The 21,095-nt window shown below is 39.4% G+C and overlaps 1 protein-coding gene across 1 annotated transcript in view; it reads right to left on the bottom strand.

Annotated features, from left to right (window-relative positions):
* CD302 (CD302 molecule) overlaps positions 1–21,095 on the bottom strand; it is a 30,247-nt gene extending 9,152 nt beyond the window's left edge. Inside the window, exons 1-3 of the mRNA XM_060624621.3 lie at positions 21,081–21,095; positions 19,746–20,028; positions 6,123–6,233 (exon numbers count right to left, since the gene is read on the bottom strand). Coding sequence (XP_060480604.3) covers positions 6,123–6,233; positions 19,746–20,028; positions 21,081–21,095 — 409 coding nt within the window. The remainder of the gene's footprint in view (positions 1–6,122; positions 6,234–19,745; positions 20,029–21,080) is intronic.

Below are 21,095 nucleotides of genomic sequence, written 5' to 3'. Positions count from 1 at the left end.
GAATATGCACAATTTTGAAGAGACAATATATTCATGAGTAAAGTGATGTGATAAATTGAGCACAACAATTTTATATTCTCATTTCATTTATGTAGAGTTGGTAATTTACACACAAGGGAACAAAACATCATGGGAGGCTTCAGCAATAGAACATATTTTCTGCATCTCTCAACTTTCCTTTTTCCCATCACCTCTTCCTCGAGCAACCATGGTTTCTCCCTTTGTTTACTAGTGTAGTGAGGAGAAGCTCTGACCAAATCTAGGAGAACTGTAAACTATGAAGTCAACTTGCCAGAACAGTTGCAAGACGTGAAATTAAGCAACAGTCTGACTTGCCTCATTTAACTGGCCTTCGTGTGCCTGCTGCCCAAAGCCTTACATGTACATATTCTGTGGTCTTTAGAAAATTCCTGGTTAAGGAAAATGATCAATAAAAGAGGTCTATCATTGGATAGTTAATCACACTTTCATGTGATTCAAGAGTAAAGAGCAGCAGCGATCTATATTTTATATCTCCCATACATTAGCTTTTGTGGTTCTTAAAGTCTATAAGCTACATATACATACAAGCATCCTATAAATATCAGGAGTAACTACTTTTCCAAGAGATATTTAACCCTGTTTCCTTACCTAGACAAAGATTCTCTTGCAAATTAAAAAGAATTTCACTGTCTTAATTGGATAATACTTTAGAGAAAATGCTAGTAGAGTTAGTTCCTTTCATGATATTCTGTTTTTTCAAGTGAAGACAGTTGAATAAATGATGACATCAAGGCTTGTGCTCAAAGCAGCCAGAAAGCTGGCAGGGAGGATACATCTAATCCCTGGGTGTAAGACAAAAAAAAAAAAAAAAATAATAATAATAATAATGTAACAGCCTTTCAGGTGTACTCAGCTAAATATGGAATATAACACAAAAATAATAAACATAGGACTTCTCAGCCTCAGTAATTTAGAAGTAACAATTTTCCCATTTTCCAATGATAAGTTGTTGATCCTACGTATATTTTACAGTGTGGAGACTTTCTGTACTATAACTAATGCAAGTACATGGAGAAATACGGTACTTTTGCCTACTATTACATTCTTCCAAAATCATCCAAACTTAACAAAGTCTCCTGAAAATTCCAGAATATTGTCTTAGTTCAGTGGTTCTCCACCTTGAGCATGCATCAAAATCTGGAGGGCTTCCAACTGGAATGAGATGGGGCCTGAGAATTTACATTCCCAACAAGTTCCCAGGTGATGCTGATGCTGCTGATCCAGGGACCATCCTTTGAGAATTACAGGTGGCTTAAATTGTAGGCTACTATATTTATGACCTCACTCTAAAGTTGATAATATTTTGTAATAAGTTAACAGTTAAATGGAAAAGACAGCTACTATGTACTGACATACTAAGAAAAATTTTTATTAAATGATTACTTTTATACCTTAAAAGAAGCTTACCAAAAAAACCCCAATAAATTTAACAATAGGGGAAAAGAAAATTACTATAGGGCCAAAAAGTCTAAAATCACAAACCAGGCAGACTGCAGCTCTATTATAAATAAAGAAGCCAACACCTTAATGGAAGAAAAATAATTGTTTCAAGACTGTAAAAAAGACAGTTCACCCTCACAGAAGGAAATCTAACAAAAGAAATGTGTGAGAAATGCAATCTCACTGGTAAAGAAATGAAAATTAAATTAAGCAGCCTTTCAGACTTCTAGATTAAACAGTGTTGGCCCTGGGTATAACAAAATAGAAACTCATAAGTGGTTAGGTGGAGTAAAAATTAGTACAACCTTCTTGGAAACAATATGGCAAGATGTGTCAAAAGCCCTTAAAAGGGCACATATTTGACCCAGCAATCCTTAATAATCATTGGCTCTGTGCTCAAATAGACACGACCATTAATGTTCACCGCACGTTTGTGACACTGAAAGATTGCAAATAATTCAACAGCCAATATTAAAGGATTAATTAAATCAATTATGGCATTTCTATATACTGGATTAATACACAGTTATTAGGAAATATGCATTACATTTTTGCTGCCACAGACATCTTTAATGGAAAATGCAAATTACGGGACAGTTTGCCAAATATCCCTTTTTTTATATATTAAAAAAATAGCTGGGACGCCTGGGTGGCTCAGTAGGTTAAGCACACAACTTCGGCTCAGGTCATGATCTCACAGTTCGTGAGTTCAAACCCTGCATAGGGCTCTGCACACACAGCACAGAGCTACTTCGGATCCTCCCTCTCTCTCTGCTCCTCCCCCTCTGGTACTCTCTCTCAAAAATAAACATTAAAAGGCACACTGCATTAAAAAAAAAAAAAAAGTATTAATATAAATTTGCCTGGGGTGAAATGTCTAGGATATTTAACCAAAATGTTAACAATCATTACATTTCCTTATTAGGGTGGTGCAATTTAGGGTGATTTTGCTATATTTTTAAAATATCTGCACATGTATTTTTCTAAGTTTTTTAATAGTGATTGTGCATATTACAAAGAACTTTTAAAAGAAAAATCAGATAACAATACTTTAATCCAAAGTTAGGATTCAGCAAGGCTCTCTGAGTCGTATCTCCATTTTGAAAAACTCTATGATGGTTTTCTTATCATTTCCAGCTGCCTGCCTGTTAAATGTCGCACAGACTTTTAATTTGTTTCACCCTGATACTTGTACTCACTTGTAAAATGTGACCAAAATACCACTCTAGAAAAACTCTCAAGGGAAGTATTTAACTAGGTTATAGTTTTGGCTTAAGTGTTCAGAGAGGAGTTTTTCATCCTTTTCTTTGACCTTGTGGAAGCCAAGGGAACTTTAATGATTCTTAACATTGTAATCTAATTAAATATTGTATAAACTTAAATTACTGTGTCAGGCAAATAAGTCACACTTTCATTTTCTTTAACAAATGACAGCGTAAGTCCCTGGAGAATGCATGTGCTCAAGAAAAATTTTTTTACAGTGCATTACCAGTGACACTACCTGCTGAGATATAATATGGGTCTTCAATTCTTTTTATAGCTAGTGACATATCTCACAAATCACAAAAAAGAAATATTGAAAATATTTATTTTTTCTATTATAATGATAACATAAATTAAAGGTAAATGTTGCAAAATAAGAAAAATGTTAGCCTCTCACAATTATTTACCTAAATGAATAAGGATACCAAAAATAAGGAGAGGTAATATGAAGTAAATTATACAAAACACTGGGAATATTTCTAAAGATAGCTCACTGCAGCACAAAAGGTAACAAGTCACTTGTTTTCTAAACCCCTAATGACAGGTTTTACATATGATTTTGTATAGCTGGCAAGATTTTATAAATCCCAATGTAAATACTGTAGTATTATACCTTATGCTTTTTCTTCCTCATACATAGCAAACACTGAATTTATGTCTACTTACGACTCTTAACCAAAATACTGGTGTAGCCAAAAATAAATACCAGTGTTATTAACTAATTTTAGCTAATTTTCTGATTCATTAATGAACTGGGTATTTCCAGAGTAGAAACAAATATAGAGGATTTTCAAATAAATGGTAAGGTAAAGAGAAATGTATGAGAAATTTTTAAAAATCCAATCAGTAAGACAAACTGAATTTATAGATTTTTAACTGGGGAAAAGAGTTATATTTTTCTTTAGACACAAGATAAATTTTATAAGCAAATTTGAATATAACAATTTAAAATTCCTGGGGCCTCTGGGTGGCTCAGTCCTTAAGCATCCAACTTCAGCTCAAGCCATGATCTCATGGTTTGTGGGTTCGAGCCCCGCATCGGGCTCTGTGCTGACAGCTCAGAGTCTGGAGTCTGCATCAGATTCCGTGTCTCCTCCTCTCTGTCCCCCTTCCCTGCTTGTGTTCTCTCTCTCTCAAAAATAAATAAGCATTTAAAATTCCTTAGTGGCTGCCCTGCTTGAACAAATAGAGTTAATGGACTCCAGAACAAGCAATCAAGGTCAAATCACAAAGTTTCTGGCTGTTTCCAATTCTGTTTTGCTTTGCTAAAGAAAAATGGCAAATACAACTCAACTGCAGTTGAGTCGTAGAAAAAGTCAACCAGTAGTAATTTTGCCTCTGTAAAGTAAGCATTTGCTTAATTGCTAAAGATAAGTAGTAAAACTGGACAGTGAATTCTGACATAGTGGTTCATACAGGCTAGTAAGTCCCAAATAATGTCTGTTATTGAAATCTACATTAAGTATACCTAATATAAGTAATTTTTTAAAAAGATAGAAAATTGTTATAGGGGAAGCCCCATTTGAAAAAATGCCTATTATTCAATTTTTGAAAAAATATTTATTTTGATAGAGAATGTGTGAGCAGCTGATGGGCAGAGAAAGAGAATCCTAAGCAGGCTCCACGCTGTCAGCACAGGGCCTGCCTGACTCGGGGCTCAAACTCACAAACCGTGAGCTCATGACCTGAGCTGAAATCAAGAGTCAGATGCTTAACCGATTGAGCCACCCAGGCAGCCCTCAATTTCTTTAAAATGAAACCATACTGGTAGATTCGAAATGTCTTATTTTCAAAGAGCCAATGTTCAACACCATTTGGCAGGTATGGGTTTTTCAAAGGGAAACAATATGCATTGAGTACTACATGGCACTTACCAGGATTAAAAACCTCTATGCTTACATTCACTCCTTCTATGATAAGTGAATATGATTTGATATTCTTCCAAAATGTTGTATTGGTCGGTTGTTAGATTTTTTTTTTTTTTTAAGGTAAAGGGCATTTCTAAATGCTGGAGTTACTGATAAGTCTAAGATAAAATTTAATGAAATGATCAAGAGATTTTAGATCTCATGCAGTAATAAAAAACACCTCTAAAGAATCAAGGACTCTCCTATCACCATCACAGGTATTTCAGTTGAAAAAGTTGCTAGTTCACATCCTAGTTTCAGTTTGAACTTACAAGTATCACAACAGTTAGAGACAACAACAAGGATGCACTTTGGGCCAAACAGCCAAACATATAAAGAACACCCAAGCACACCTTTTTAAAAATACCATTTTTATTTAAAATATTTCACAATGTGAAGTTGTAAATATATTTTCTGGAGAACACTGAATGTATCTGCTAGCAAATAGCCTTTTTCTCTTTTTTCTTTCTCTTTCTTTCATTTTTTTTTTTTTTTTTTTTTTTTATTTTGAGAGAGAGAGAGAAAGAGAGCATGAGCAGGAGAGGGGCAGGGAGAGAATCCCAAGCAGGCTCTGAGCTGTCAGTGCAGAGCCCGAGGTGGGGCTTGATCTCATGAACGATGAGATCATGACCTGAGCTGAAATCAAGAGTCAGACAGTCAACAGACTGAGCCACCCAGGCGCCCTTCTCCTTTTTCTTTAACATACATTTCTTTACCACAGTTTCACCTCATGGTCCCATTTGACTTCTGCCCACACTACATACCTGAAACAGCACTTTCAAGGCAGAATAACAGAGTGTTCTGTTAGACCTTGCTAGACCCTGGTTTAAATCCTGGCTCTGTCACTTACTACCTGTGTGACCTCAAACAAATAAACTGCACTTAGTTTGTCCCGTTGATAAAAGGAGGATAATAAAAAAACTACCTGATAGGTTTGTTACGTTCATTAAAGCCAGGTAAAGTATATGGTGTGCCTAAGCACAGTGCCTGGCACAGAGTATGCACATTAAATGGAGACTTCTGTTGCTAAGTTTCTGGCACAAAGCTTTGGACAGTACTGGCTAACAGCTGTCTCCCAACTCAAAGGTTAAGTATATGCCCAATTCCACTTATGGCTTATGTATTCTACAATAAAAATGGTCCATCTATTACAGGGACCCAGGTAAAAGCGAGATATTACAAAACTGTTTATTTTTGAGAGAGAGCCAGCGAGCGAGCATGCGAGCGAGCATGCAAGCGGGGGAGGAGCAGAGAGAGAGGGAGACACAGAATCTGAAGCAGGCCAGAGACTGAGCTGTCAGCACAGAGCCCGATGTGGGGCTCAAACTCACAGACAACAAGATCATGACCTGAGCCAAAGTTGGAAGCTTAACCGACTGAGCCACCCAGGCGCCCTGACAAAACTATTTTTGCAAGGAATTAGTGAACACTATTTAAAGACTGTGAAAAAAAAAGGAATGAACTCCTTACCATGATCAGTACACTGATTTCTGATGTCCTCTATGCTTTCTACTTTGATGGCTTCTTGAAGAAAAATGTAACAACTGTCTTGGAACTGAACCCAGGTAGATGAAGGACAGTCTATATGGGAAAAAAGAAACCCTGTTAAATAACTTGAAAAGAATTCCATGAATTCCTAAAGATAGTAGATATTAAATTTTCAAAGAGAAAAAGAAAGGCAATACCCCTTGTTAATTTAGCAACAAAGCTCTCAGTCTTTGTCAAAAGAAATCAACTACTGTGATGGGAATTTATTTGTCTCCATTCTATATATGGGAGAAGAGAAATGTGCCAATGATTCTCTTCTGATTTGACAGAACAAAGTTACAAGCCTTTAGGGTGTTTAGAAATTCAGACATGTAGATTACAGCATTATTACCAAGGCAACGAACTATCAAGAAAGACAACCAATAGAAATACAAGCTCTTTGTGAAGGTTGTCTTTGCAGTATGTAGTAACAATTTCAAAGTCTCAAGAGTTTATAAGACCTTTCTTAAAAATTATACTTCCAAGAACAGAGAACAAATTGCTAGATTATGAATATTCAGACACGTTTTCATATTGCACAGGAAAACAAGATAGATGTTCTTATGAATGTTTTTAGTTTAACACCTCATCAAAGCAGATTCGTTGAACTTAGTTCTGTGAAACAGAACCATCTCTCTTCCTCCATTGCTGCAAAGGGGAGTGGCACCTCTTTTGTCTCTTGATCTCTTCTTGTTCATTATAAATGTGTACATCTGGGGGCACCTGGGTGGCTCAGTCGGTTAAGCGTCCGACTTCAGCTCAGGTCACGATCTCGCGGTCCGTGAGTTCAAGCCCTGCGTCGGGCTCTGGGCTGATGGCTCAGAGCCTGGAGCCTACTTCTGATTCTGTGTCTCCCTCTCTCTCTGCCCCTCCCCCGTTCATGCTGTCTCAAAAATAAATAAACGTTAAAAAAAAAAAATTTTAAATGTATACATCTGTGAACCTTGGCTCTGGAATTTCATTAGTATTAGAAGCAAAAGTAAAAGAGCTTGATTTCACTGGCCAGAATGGGGAAAACGGAGGAGGATTTTACTGAATTCCAGTGAATAAAAGAAGCATAAGGCATTAATCTTCCCTATTTCCTTAAGCCTCTATAGGGAAAATCACTATGATTTTTCCTGGTTTTATTTTTAAGTTTTGTTTGTAATTTTGGTATACACAAGTAAAAGAATCCCTTACTACAAAGATCAGGACTTAACCTCAGACCTATGTTAATTTAAATTCAACAACTTGACTTTACTAAGCTCAGAATATAGCAAAGACCATTAGCTGTCCCCAGTACTTAACCTCAGCGTTTCTTTTCTGGTATATTTATTTTTATTTTGTCTCATTTCATTTCACTTCATTTCATTTCCATTTCATTATTTCATTTAATTTCATTTCCCTCAGTTTCTTATATAGCACAAAATACATGGCCACCAAGCTAACCTGTTTTCCAGTCTTCTAGTAACTTCTGGATAATGAGCTGTGAGCTGAAGTGAAAGGTGCAAAATTGCCTTTAAAAGTACTTTCAAAGTGTGTTCCCTGGATTATACTTCCCCTTTCCCACTGGCTAACGTATACTCAGCCATCTTTAATCATATGAACAATGGAAACAGCCTAAGAAGAAGAAAGCAACAAGACAGAAGGATCCTACATGGAGCCATCATATCACACTTGGATTGTTACGAGACAGAAAACAAACTTCTATCTTGGTAAGCCATTGTTAATTCAGGTGACTGTACAGCATCTGGGTCAATATTCTAAATTTTTTTTTTTTTCAACGTTTTTTATTTATTTTTGGGACAGAGAGAGACAGACAGAGCATGAACGGGGGAGGGGCAGAGAGAGAGGGAGACACAGAATCGGAAACAGGCTCCAGGCTCCGAGCCATCAGCCCAGAGCCCGACGCGGGGCTCGAACTCACGGACCGCGAGATCGTGACCTGGCTGAAGTCGGACGCTTAACCGACTGCGCCACCCAGGCGCCCCAAATATTCTAAATAATACCACAGGTTACTTAAAATTGCCTCCATGGTGAGACCTGAATTTTTCCTGGCCTCATACTGCTATATTTAGTAGTTAACTCATTCAAGATGGGGGTGCCTGCCTGGCTGACTCAGTTGGTAGAACACGTGACTCTTGATCTTGGGGTTGTAGGTTCGAGGCCCACGTTCAGTGTAGAGATTACTTAAAAATAAAAAATAAATCATTCAAGATGTACTAGCATAAGGATAGGTGTCTCAAGATACAATTTATTTTATATACAGGTTTTTTCCTTCCTGCTGTTCTGTAAGTACTTGCATGACACCTGTGACTACCTTGGCTTGAACTCTGGTAGGAATCTAGAACTTTCTCATGGTGGTGGCTTAAAGGTAGTTGGTAGGGTATTTTAGCAACAGTTACATAATGAAACATCAAGTATAAAAAAAAAATCTGGCTGTAAAACTGTATGTGCAGTATGATCTCAGGAGTTAAAAAGCAAGAAGTCCAGAAAGGTTTAAGAATTGGAGAGGCCAGACACACATCTGTAGGGGAAGCGTTCAGGGAGGACCTGAAAACAGAATGTGTGGTTGAAAGTCTGTAGGTGGAGGAGCAACGCTCTGAGATCCTCTTCCTACGAAACAGTACTCAACCATCATACTTTCATTATATACCTTTGCTGCCCTCTTTGAAAGTCGGGTTCTTAGAGGAACTTTTTTAGATTCACATATAAGTGAAATCATATAATACCTCAAGGTATTTTTAATTTCCTCTTTGATTTCTTCATTGACATTGTTTCATACCATGTTGTTTAGCCTCCATATGTTTGTGGAGTTTGGGGATTTTTTACTTTTTTTTCTCTCTTGTATTTGATATCGAGTTTCATACTAGCTATGTTGTTATCAGGAAAGATACTTGGGGTGCGTGAGTGGCTCAGTCAGTTTAGCGACTGACTCTTGATTTTGGCTCAGATCATGATCTCAAGATTCCTGAGATCAAGCCCCACTGTCAGCACGGACCTTGCTTGGGATTGATTCTCCTTCCCTCTCTCTGCTCCTCCCCTGCTCACACACATGCTCTCTCTCAAAATAAATAAACATTTAAGAAAAGATGCTTGATATGATCTCAATCTTTAAATTTATTGAGACTTGTTTTGTGGCCTAACATGTGACCTAAAGTGAGAATAGTCCATGTGCATTTGAAAAGAATGTGTATTCTTCCCTTGGGTCTGTGTGTATCTATTAAGTCCACGTGGTTTAATACGTTAAGGCTGCTGTTTCCTTATTGATTTTTTGTCCAGATGATATATTCACTGATATAAGTGGAATGTTAAAGTCCCCTACTATTATTGTATTACTGTCAATTTCTAACTTCATATCTGTTAATATTTGCTTTATATATTTAGGTGCTCATATGTTGGGTGTACAGATATTTGTAACTGTTATATTCTCTTGTTCGATTGATCTCTTTATGATTATGTAATGCCCTTCTTTGTCTCTTGTTAACAGTCTTTCTTTTAAAGTCAGTTTTGTCTAGGGGTGCCTAGGTGGCTCAATCGGTTAAGCATCTGACTCTTGATTTTGGCTCAGGTCATTATCCCAGGGTTGTGGGATTGTGCCCTGCATCAAGCCCCATGTCAGGCTCTGGATCAGCTTGTGACTCTCTCTCCCCCACTCTGCCCCTTTCCCCTGCTTGTGTGCTCTAAGTAAATAAATAAGTAAATAAATAGTCTGTTTTGTCTAAGTATTGCTACCCAGCTTTCTTTCCATTTCCATGTAATATCTTTTTCCATTTCTTCACTTTCAGTCTATATGTTTCTTTAGGTCTGAAGTGAGTCTTATAGGCAGACTGTAAATGAGTCTTGTTTTGTTTTTGTTGAAGCTCTATGCCCAATGCGGGCTTGAACTCACAACCCCAAGATTAAGAGTCGTATGCTCTACCGAGTCAGCCAGGTACACTAGGGGTCTTTTTTTTTTTTTTTTTTTTAATTTATTTAGTCACCCTTTGTCTACTGACTGGAACATTTAGACCATTTACATTTAAAGTAATTATTGATAGCTATGTATGTACAGCCACTTCGTTAATTGCTTTCTGGTTGCTTTTGTAGTTCTTTCTGTTCCTTCTTCTTTTGCTCCTTCCCTTGTGATATGACTTTCTTTAATGTTATGTTTGGATTCCTTTCTCTTTATTTTTTGTGTATCTGTTATAGGTTTTTGGTTTGTGGTTACCATGAGGTTCATACATAGAGCATCCTATGTATACAGCAGTCTATTTTAAGTTGATGGTTGCTTAAGTTTGAACACATTCTAAAAGCACTACATTTTGCTCTCTCCACATTTTATATCTGACATCATATTTTAAAACTTATTTTGTGCATCCCTTACCTAATTATTGTAGATATAACTGACTTTACTACTTCTGTCTTTTAATCTTCATACTAGCTTTATAAGTGGTTGATCCATTACCCATACTAGACGTTTCCCTTTACCAGTGCATTTTTTTCTTTCAAAATCTTCTTCTATTTATGTTTTTTTTTTCTGCCTAACGGAGTCCCTTTAAGGTTTCTTTTAAGGCCGGTTGAGTGGTGATGACCACATCTCTGCCCCTCCTACCCTTCCCAATGTGGCTTTTTCTTTCCATCTTTATCTGTGGAAGAGCTGCTCTGCTAACTCTAGTCGTGCTCAAAGAGAGTTGATCTGTAGATCGTTATAGCCGGGCCAGGTCCATGGGCGGAGTTGAGCTCCGGATCCTCCCACTCTGCCATCTTGATCCTCCTCCCTCTTTTTTCCTTGTATTTCTGTGTTACTAACTGGAATCATTTTCCATTTGTTTGAAGAAATCCCTTTGGTGTTTATTTAACTACAAGTCTATTACAAACTCCTTCAGTTTTTGGGTTTTCTGTAAATATCTTTATACTGCCTTCATGGTTAAAGGATATTTTTGCAAATACGGAATTCTAGATTGTCAGCTTATCTTTCATTTAAGATGTCATTTTGTTGTTTTGGCTTCCATCGTTCCTATTGAGAAATCAGCTGATTGTTGCTCTTCCTGGCTTCGTTCAAGATCTTGTCTTTGTTTTTTAGCAGTTTGACAGTGGTATGCTTCATTTTTATTTTATTTATTTTTTAATGCTTATTCATCTTTGAGAGAGGGAGAAGGTGTGAGAAGGGGAAGGGCAGAGAGAGAAGGGGACAGGATTCAAAGTGGGCTCCATGCTGACAGCAGCGAGCCAGATGCAGGGTTCAAACTCACAAATCGTGAGATCATGACTGATCCGACTGAGCCACCTAGGATCCCCTCTTTTTTTTTTTTTTTTTTAATCCTGCTAACATTTCATTGCATTTATAGAATCTATGGCTTATTTTCAATGGTCTCTTTCAGAAAGTTCTGGGCCACTATCACTTCAGATAATGCTTCCATTTTCTCTCTCCTCTCTTGCTGGGACTACAATTATGTTTATGTTAGACTTTTCACCATGTCCCATATGTTCCCTTTGCTCTTTTCTATATTTTTAATACTTCTGGCTTTCCATACTATAATTTTGTTCTTTCTGGTGTACTAATCTACTCCTTAGGTTTTAACAAATCTGCTGTTAACACTCATCTATTCAGTTCATAATGTCAATGCTTCTTCAGTTATAGAATTCTAATTTGTTTATACTTTTATAGATTCTGGGTCTCTGTTAAAATTCTCAATTTTATGATCTATATTCTTAAACTTATTACAGTTATTTTAAAGTCCATTTCTGATTAATCTCTGGGTTGCCTCTTGGTCTATTTTTGTTTCTTTTCCCTTTTGGCCTGTTTCTTATTCCTTGGTACATGACTGGATGTGTTTTGTTGTTGTTGCTGTTGTTGTTTTTTATTTTTTAAATCAATTACCAGACACTGTGTAGGAAAAAAAGTAGAGGCTCTAGATGATGTTATTCTCCTCTAAAAAGGACTCTAGTGGGAAGCTTGGGTATTGACATTTTATTTTTTTTTATTTTTTTTTTTTAATTTTTTTTTTCCAACCTTTTTTATTTATTTTTGGGACAGAGAGAGACAGAGCATGAACGGGGGAGGGGCAGAGAGAGAGGGAGACACAGAATCGGAAACAGGCTCCAGGCTCCGAGCCATCAGCCCAGAGCCTGACGCGGGGCTCGAACTCACGGACCGCGAGATCGTGACCTGGCTGAAGTCGGACGCTTAACCGACTGCGCCACCCAGGCGCCCTGGGTATTGACATTTTAAAAAGAAGGAAATAACTTGAGCTACAACTCACAGGATAAAGGAGTTTGCCATATACAAAAATCAAAAGAGAAAGAAATTCGAAAATAAAGGGAATATCATAAAAAGCACCCAGTAAAGGAGTGAAATATTTGTTGTATTAGTGAAGTAGGCAGGTCTCTCCCTCCTACCAGATAATATTTCATGTATTAAGACATGAGAGACAAAACAGTCATTTCCAGAATGAAACTCAAATAGAAAGTCACAAGGGCAGGTACTATCAAATGCAAATTTTAACTTTCTTTTCCCTTTTTTTTCTTCTCCTATTTTCTTCTGATTCCTTTTGCTGCCCTTTCTTTCTCCTTATAAAATTAAAAAAAACAAAAAACAAAAAACAAAAAAAAAACAACCTTAAATGGAAACAGACTCCATTACCCTATTTGATGACACCTGAGAGATCTTTACCTATCACTGGAAGTTCTTGGATCACAGGTTGAGAAATGCTGTTGTATTATTTCTAGTCAAAGCTACACATAGTATTTTCTACTGATAATAAGTAACTCAAGAATATAAAAATAGTTTTTGCAATACTGTTTATATGGAATAAAGGAACTCTATTAAGTACACAAAAATATAATCAACACCTAGTAATGTAAGTTTACAAATTACTTCTTTGTACACTTGTAGTTCTTATGCTTTATAAATGCTAATTCTGCTCTCCACATCATCTATTGATTAAAGTATACTCTCATTTCGGAGGCAGCTCATGTGTGAATTCTCTGTGAAGTGTCCAACCCTCATCTTCCTGTATGTAGCCTCTTTCTCCTCTGAACTTCTACAGGACTTTGCACTACACTACATATGAGAGGCCTTTTTGGTTTCAAGAACGAAAGACTTGTTCAGGTTACCCCAAATGATAGACATGATAAGGATACACGGGATAATAAGAAATCTGAAGATTCTATCTCAGCAAATAGGCTTCATAGGGTTCTTATACCAGGAACTCCCTTGAGCTGCTACCCAGCCTAGAATAGTCATCCTTCATCCCTCTTTTGATTAGTTGAGGTTAGGGCAGTAAGGATAAAATGGCACAAAACATGGGGACCTATGCATAAGAACCACAGACAGCCATTCTTCTTGGAAAAGGGGCTGTTACCCTTTGATGACCGACACTCATTCATATAGCACTGATCAAATCCTACTTTGTATGATAGTTATCTGATATTTACCCTGTTTTCCCAATTGGACTGTTAACTGCATGACAACAGAGACCATTTCTTTATTTTTTCCCAAAGTTTATTTCTTTAGAGAGAGAGTATAAGTGGGGAAGGGGCAGAGAGAGAGAATTTCAAGCAGGCTCCACACCACCAAGTGCTGAGCTGTCAGCACAGTCTGACGTGGGGCTCGAAATCACAAACCTCCAGATCGTGACCTGAGCCGAAGTCACTTAATTGACTGAACCACCCAGGGGGCCCAACAGAGATCACTTCTTAAATCTAACTGTACCCTTAATAATAACTATCATAGTGTCTTGTACGTAACACAAGATAGCATGCAAGGAACTAGGACGGTGCAGGGTTCTGATTAAGCACATTAAGCTGTGGAGAAGTCTGGTTCTGACTGCATGACCTTGGATATGTTACTTAACCTTACCGTGCCCCAGTTTCCTTTTTTGTAAAAACGGGGATGATAACAGTACCTACTCTCAGGAGGTTATTGTGGGAAAGTTGTTCTAGGTGCTAGGGATTCCACAGTGAACAAAAAGGAGAAAAAATCCTTCCATCCTGGTAGTTGAGGCAGATACACAAAGGCAAGATATGTTAGATGATGTTTTATACTTAGAGGATACATTAGTAATCTATTTTTATGTAATAAATCAATAGCTTAAAATGGCAAAGAAAACACAAAACACCTTTATTATCTCACACAGTTTCTCTGGGTCAGGAATTTGGAAGCAGCTACCTAGCTGGGTGATTCTGGCTTGGAGTTTGCCATGAAGATGCGGTCAAGCTATTGGCCAGGGCTGCATTGATCTGAAAACTGAACTGAGGCTAGAGGATACGCCTCCAAGAAGCCTCCTTTATATGGATGGTGGGTTGATGCTCATTGTGGGGAAGAGGCCTCAGGGTGGCTTGAGGCTCCTTATGACATGGCAGATAGTTTCTCTCAAAGCAAATGATTCAAATGAGAACAAGGGAGAAGTACAATAACTTTTATAATTCAGCCTTGGGAGTCACACTCTTACTTCTGCAATGTCCTATTGGTTACACAGGTCAGCCCTATTCGGTGCTGGGGTGAGCTACACAAAACTATGAATACCAGGAGGAAAGAATCATTGGGGCCATCTTGGAAGCTAGATAGTGATAAGCACGGAGGAGCAAAGCTAAACCAGAGAAGTAAGATCCTGAATGTAGGTCAGGGGTTAGAAATTTTAGAAAGGAGTCTAAGAAAGATCTCATTATAAAGGTGACATATGAAAAGTCTGCATGAGCTGAAGGAAAAAAAGCCATGTGGAAATCTAGGTCAGATAGGGAATAGCAAACATGGGCCCCTGAGATGGGAATGAATATAGTAATGATAATGATAGCTGGAGCAACTCAAAAACCACTGCTGAATAATTACATAAGCAATACATGGCAAAACAAAAAATTTAGAAAGCTATAGACAGAAAAATAGAAAACAAACTGTTCACTTCCTCAAAATTTTCAACTGCCTCCTACTCAGGCTCATTTCAGCATTAGCAGTAACCCCAGTTAATTCAGCACTGAACCCTTCCTCTCGTGCTACAAGTCAGTGTGTGCCCCAGAAACACGTTTTAAGCGCCAAGAGATATGTTTTTACTTTGAGAAGAAAGGTGTTCGAGCAGAGGCTGGATAGCTCTTATGCAGAAAGCTGTTGAGGTTTAAGCACTTCATGAGCAGAAAGCTAAGCTAAGCCTTCTTCCATGCTGTTTATCTTTGCAGTAACCCTGTTATCATTAAAAACCTGACTCCCCAAAATACTGCCAGAAGTTTTCAATTACAGATGCTGTAATATTTTCTATACAAATATATTTCAACAATGCACACACACACACACACACACACACACACACACACAGCCTGCCCACAATGCTCTTTGCAAAGTACTTTTCTGTTACTCTTACTTCCTCACAGCAGCCTTGAAAGATAGGTTATTAATAACTTTATATTATGTGACTCTTTATGGATTTTATAACTTTATAATTCTATTGACTCAATATATACAGAAATTTAGGAGCCTGATGAAAACTTGAGCAGCTTGTACTTATGATTCCAAAAGTTTCTACATAGATCCTCTACCTAAAATTACCATGTGCTAAGACAATAAAACGGCACATCTACAGGAATATTTGGCATTATCAGTCAGTTCTAGTAGAACTCTCTGTTCCCTTATAATTTCTCTTCTTAAGCAACCAGGCACAGCATAAGAGGAAGTGATCCTTGGGAAATACTTGTTCTGAATATTAACAAAGTGAAGGCAAGGACTGCACTTTTCCCCCTGGTCAATAAGAAGACCTTTGCTCCTCTCCATTAGGATATGAGTCGTGCTTCCGTACCTTCCATAAGAGCAACTGTGGTAGAGTCAAAGAAAGAAGAGGAGCTGTTTGTTTATTATGTATGAAGGCAGGAGTGGGGTTCCAAGTCCCTGACTAACCCAGAGGGCCTGTGGCTGTACTCTGGGCTGCAAGATCTCCCTGAATCACAAGGAAATTCAGCTTCTCTGACTCCGCCTCCATATCACCCTTAACCCAGCTTCCAAGATGTCCACCTCCATCATCCACCCTCCAGTCCCATCGCAGAAGAGCTGTCATGAGATTTATTTATAGAATGGGGGTGCCAGTGTTACTGTGCACCTTTCTCGGTGGGCATCACTGGTCCATTTTCTTATAGATTCAGTTTCAAGATTTGCTCTCAAAATCTGAAATAACCCACACACACAAAAATAAAATACTTGATACGTATCATAAAAAACTGTAGACGGGGCACGTGGGTGGCTTAGTCAGTTGAGCATCAGACTTCATCTCAGGTTATGATCTCACAAGTTTGTGAGTTCAAGCCCCACACTGGGCTCACTGTTGTCAGCGCAGGGCCCACTTCAGATCCTCTGTCCCTCTCTTCCTGCTCCTCCCCTGCTTGCGCTCTCTCTCTCAAAAAAAAAAAAAAAGTGGACAATGACCCTGTTGCAAAACTGGTTTTCAACACACAAGCACATTTTTAAATGCTTCTCAACAATGATAAAAGTCTTAAAATAATACCTAACTGTAATTTCACTTTCTTCTTTTTAGAAGAAAAAGAAACATTTATTAATGTTTCAAAATTTGCAAAAATATACCTGAGATAATTTCCCCTGAAACATCGCTGTGCCATCTACAAGGATTACAAAAAGTCACATCAATACATGAAGATGATTTCATGCTTTGAATTCAATTATGAGATCAGTTCAGGAAAGAGGTAAAGTAATTTGAAAGAAACTGAAATCCCATTATCACCCTTACTTTTTAAAAAGCATTCATTTAAAACTTTTGGTCCTTTTATTATAAACTAGACAAAAGTACAGAGACACAACTCAAAACAAAAATTCACAAGACAGTAAAGTCTCTGTTATTATGTATCTTAATTCAGTAAGGGGACAACAAGCAAGAAGATGATGAGTAAACAAGATGCATTTGGATAGTATTAAGTGCTTTGAAGAAGATAAAATATGGGGTTGTGATATTGAGAATGTGGGGCGTTCAGGGAAGGCCTGAGGAGGTGACATATGATCATACAGAGATTTGAATGACGTGGGCGGGGGCAGCCATGCCAAGGATAGGGGAAGGGGAGGGCAGTCTGGCAGAAGAGCCAGCAGGTGGTTGAGTCCCCAGGGGCTCAGTATGGATAAACAGAGTGAACAGCAAGAACGGTAAAAGATAACGTCAAAAAGAAAGGCAGGGGCATGGGCACCTCATCTAGGGCTTGTAGCCCATGGAAATTCAAAATTAGTAATGTAGACTGATCCACAGAATGAGGACTTACTCTGAATATGCTTATTCACTCACCTCATACCGCCGATGGGAAATCATTGACCCAATAAACATATACTGATCACATACTGTGTGCAAAAAGCACCATTATAGAAGAACTTTCTAAAAGGGATGCCATGGGACCTTACTCAGGAATTTACACAATGTGTTATTTATTTTGATTTTCAAGATAATAACTAAGAACATAAGATCACTTATACTAATAAATTCCAAAATAACAGAGAATAACAATGATTTCCACTTCAACGTTAAATTTATACTGCATACAATATGAAAGGTGCTTTTCTGTTAAGATCTTGCCATTCAGCTAATTCTGTGATAATCTTGAAAAGCTCTTTCTTGACTTAGTTCTAAGTCTAATGTAATTTTCTGATGGTGTTTGGATAGAAGATTGTGAAGTATGATGAAAAACATGTTTTTTTCAGCCCTGTATCATCAACATGTATGTGAATGTAATCAGTAACCACAACTATCCAAACCCACATAATGTGGCACTCATGATGTTTTCTAATTGCAATAATTACCCTTCATTTTGTATGAAGAGAACAGAAGGAAGGAAATCAAGATTTGCCATGCCTGCAATAGGTACAAGCCATCGAGTTCTCACTTAATGCTCATGATGGTCATTCGGGGTATTATCTCCAAGTGCAATGAGTTGGATAACTTGATCAAGGCCATACATTCTGTACCTAACTCCAAAGTTTATGCTCTTTCTAAATTAATCCTTACAGCCTCCTGACTGATAGAGGCTGGTTAATTACTAGCATTAATTTATTCAACATGCCCCCTTCTTAAGCTTTGGAAAAGCCTAGTTAACAAGGAAAAAAGAACAAAATTTTCCAAAGATAGCTTGTCCTCTATTACTGATCAAAAACAACTTCTCTGAAAAGACAGATATCAAAATCTAGAAATAGATTGTTTTAAAAATCTGACAGGAAAAGTATGTTTTGACTAACATGAAGTATGAGGGCATGGCAGCCCGGAGGGTGGGTTACACAGGCGTTTAGATGTTACTGGCAAACATAATGAGGGTGTGTAGGGGAGGGCGGGGTCACGAAACAGTCCAGCCTTGTCTTACTCAAAAAATAGGCTCAGTGTGAAGTATGAAAATCGGCACATCTTGTTTCTGCCCCTCCAAAGGCAGCAGATGGCATAACTAGTCCTAAATGCTGATCCACAAGGGCTCTCAGGAAAGGAGCTTTGATTCTGAGCTGCTTACTCTAGCTGCCTCCAACACTGAGATCCGTTCAACTATTTCTGCCTGTCAGCAGGCTTCCAGGAAGAACTTACAAAATGGGAGAGAAATTCAGGGGGAAAAACCCCAAAAACAAAAACAAAAAACAAAACACAAAACCAAAAAAAAAAAAAAAAAACCCACTTGCATAAGCATTTTATTTAAACCCACACAAGTATTCCCTTGGTTCTTGTTTATTTTGCTCTTTAATTCCTGGAACTGTTTAATCAATAGTGTTTCTGGATGGAAGTCTTCCCCCCCCCCATTCAATTTTTTTGACATGCTTGTATAAAAAACTTGTAAACTAAAAGCTTGTAAACAAACAAACACCCCACATATTCAACGGAATTGTCTATTTTCCTCCGTAGTCATTTTGGCAATGACTGACTAATCACGTGTGATTTTTACAGATGACCCTTGCACAACAGCAGAGCAGACTTAAAGACTTTTTAAAATCACACGACGTAAGACGAATCTGAGCTTAGCCTGTTCACGTCCCACCGCGATCCAGGGGTTAGCTGGCTGAACTGTTTTCCTGTTTCAACAACTTGAACACCAAGCGGCGGGACAAACAAGGCGGCGAGCACGTGAGGGCCTGCTTCCTCCCGCCTCCACCCTCCGTCCGCAATGCGCAGAGGGGAAATCTCCGCAGCTGACTTCCCCGCTTCTCATTTCGGCCCCAAATGGCCCTGAAGCTCCCCAGGCGTGCGGCTCTAAGTCCCTCTGCTCTGCCATCAGACAGCACCCCCGTTTGAGAACCCCTCCCCGATAGTGGGGTCTGCGCCGAGGCTGTGCGCACGGTGGGCGAGAAAGGGCAAGCTCGGGTCTTCGACGGGCCTTTCCCTGGGGCGCGCACTCGGAACCCGCTGCACCAGGGGGCGCCGGGCGGGGGCCGGGAGGTGACCGGACGCAGGGCCCCGGAGCAGGGGGGCAGGCAGGAGGGCGCCCGGGGTGGGCGCGCAGAGCAGGGTAGGGCTAGACGCCCGGTCGGGAGGCCGCGCCTCCGGGCCACCCTCGGGAGGCCAGCGGCTGGAGCTACACCACCGTGCCGGGGGTGAGGGCTACCGCCCGGGGTTTGGCTGCCGGGAGGAGGAGGGGACGCGGCAAGGGGCAGCTCACCAGCGACGGCGGCGGCGGCGAGGCCCAGCAGCGGGAGCAGGAGAGCCGGCAGCGCGGCCCGGGGCATGACGGCGCGTGCGGGCGCCCAGCTGCGCTCCTCGGAAGTGCGGGGCGCGGCGAATCCCGCCCACGCGGCCGGTCTCAGGGGGCGGGGGAGAAAGGCCAAGGGGGCGGAAGGGGGCCCGCCGGGGGCTGACCCGGCCGCGAGAGCCCGCCCGTGCGCCGCCTCTGCGAAGTCTCTGTTGTATTTGGAACTTGTCCTTTGAACTGGAATAATTTCGGACTCTCAAAAATGTTGCAAGAGTCCGAAGAATTTCCGTAACCCTTCAGCCAGCTTCCCTAAATGTTAACAACGTGTATAACTCCAGTAAAATGGTCGAAGCCGGGAAATTAAAACTGGTATAATGCTATTAACTAACCTTCAGCTTTTATCACCTTTCGCCAATTGTCCCTCTAACGGTCTTTTTTGTTGTTGTTCTGCGCGCGTATGTGTGTATGTGTGTGTGTCCTTTTCTGTTCTAAAATCCAGTCCAGCATTATACATTGCATTGAGATGTCTTCTCTCCTTAGTCTCCTTTAATGTGGGACAGTTCCTCTGTCATTGTTTGTCTTTCCCCCATCTCGTTTGAAGAGTACTGGCCATTTTGTAGAATGTCCTTCAGTTTTGGTGTGTCTCATGTATCCTCTGGAGGGAAGTTGGAAGAACAGGATTCAGGTTATGTTTTTGTTTCTTTGGCGAGAGTACCACAGAAATGATGTGTCCTGCCCAGGAGAGACACCATGTCAGTATGTCTTATCACTGGTGATGCTAATTTTGAACACTCGGTCCAAGTGTCTGCCAGATTCCTCCTTTGGATCTAGTGGTCAGAAACCTTTTCAAAGGCTCCTCCCAGTGGACTGTGTCTCTCAGACAACTTTCATCTGTTATCAGCTTCAGGGATTGAGGACTTTAAACTATATTTGCACAGCCCCTGAAAGGAACGAACGCTCCCCATACCTTGATCTCAAACTTCTAGCCTCGAGAACTGTAAGACAATAAATTTCTCTTTTTAAAGGAAAAAAACAAAAACAAAAAAACTGTGCTTGCTGTAAGTATAATCTAAGCAGCTATGAACTGACTGGCGAGGCATCTAGAACCAGATAACACAAAGCACAAACAAGAGCCAAGTAAGACTGTTTGTTTAAACCCCAGACATAGCCTCGTGTCTTCAGTGAAACACTGCTTTAAAGTCAAGTCTAAATTCAACAATAAAAACACAAACAACTCAATTTACAAGTGTACCAATGATCTGAGTAGACATTTCACCCAAGATTTTCAGATGGTAAAAAGCATACGAAAGCACTCGACAT

This window comes from Panthera onca, chromosome C1 (assembly GCF_046562875.1).
Source record: "Panthera onca isolate mPanOnc1 chromosome C1, mPanOnc1 haplotype 2, whole genome shotgun sequence".
Taxonomy (NCBI): domain Eukaryota; kingdom Metazoa; phylum Chordata; class Mammalia; order Carnivora; family Felidae; genus Panthera; species Panthera onca.
The sequence above is the reverse complement of the archived record's forward strand: the minus strand, read 5'-3'. Positions and strand labels throughout refer to the sequence as shown.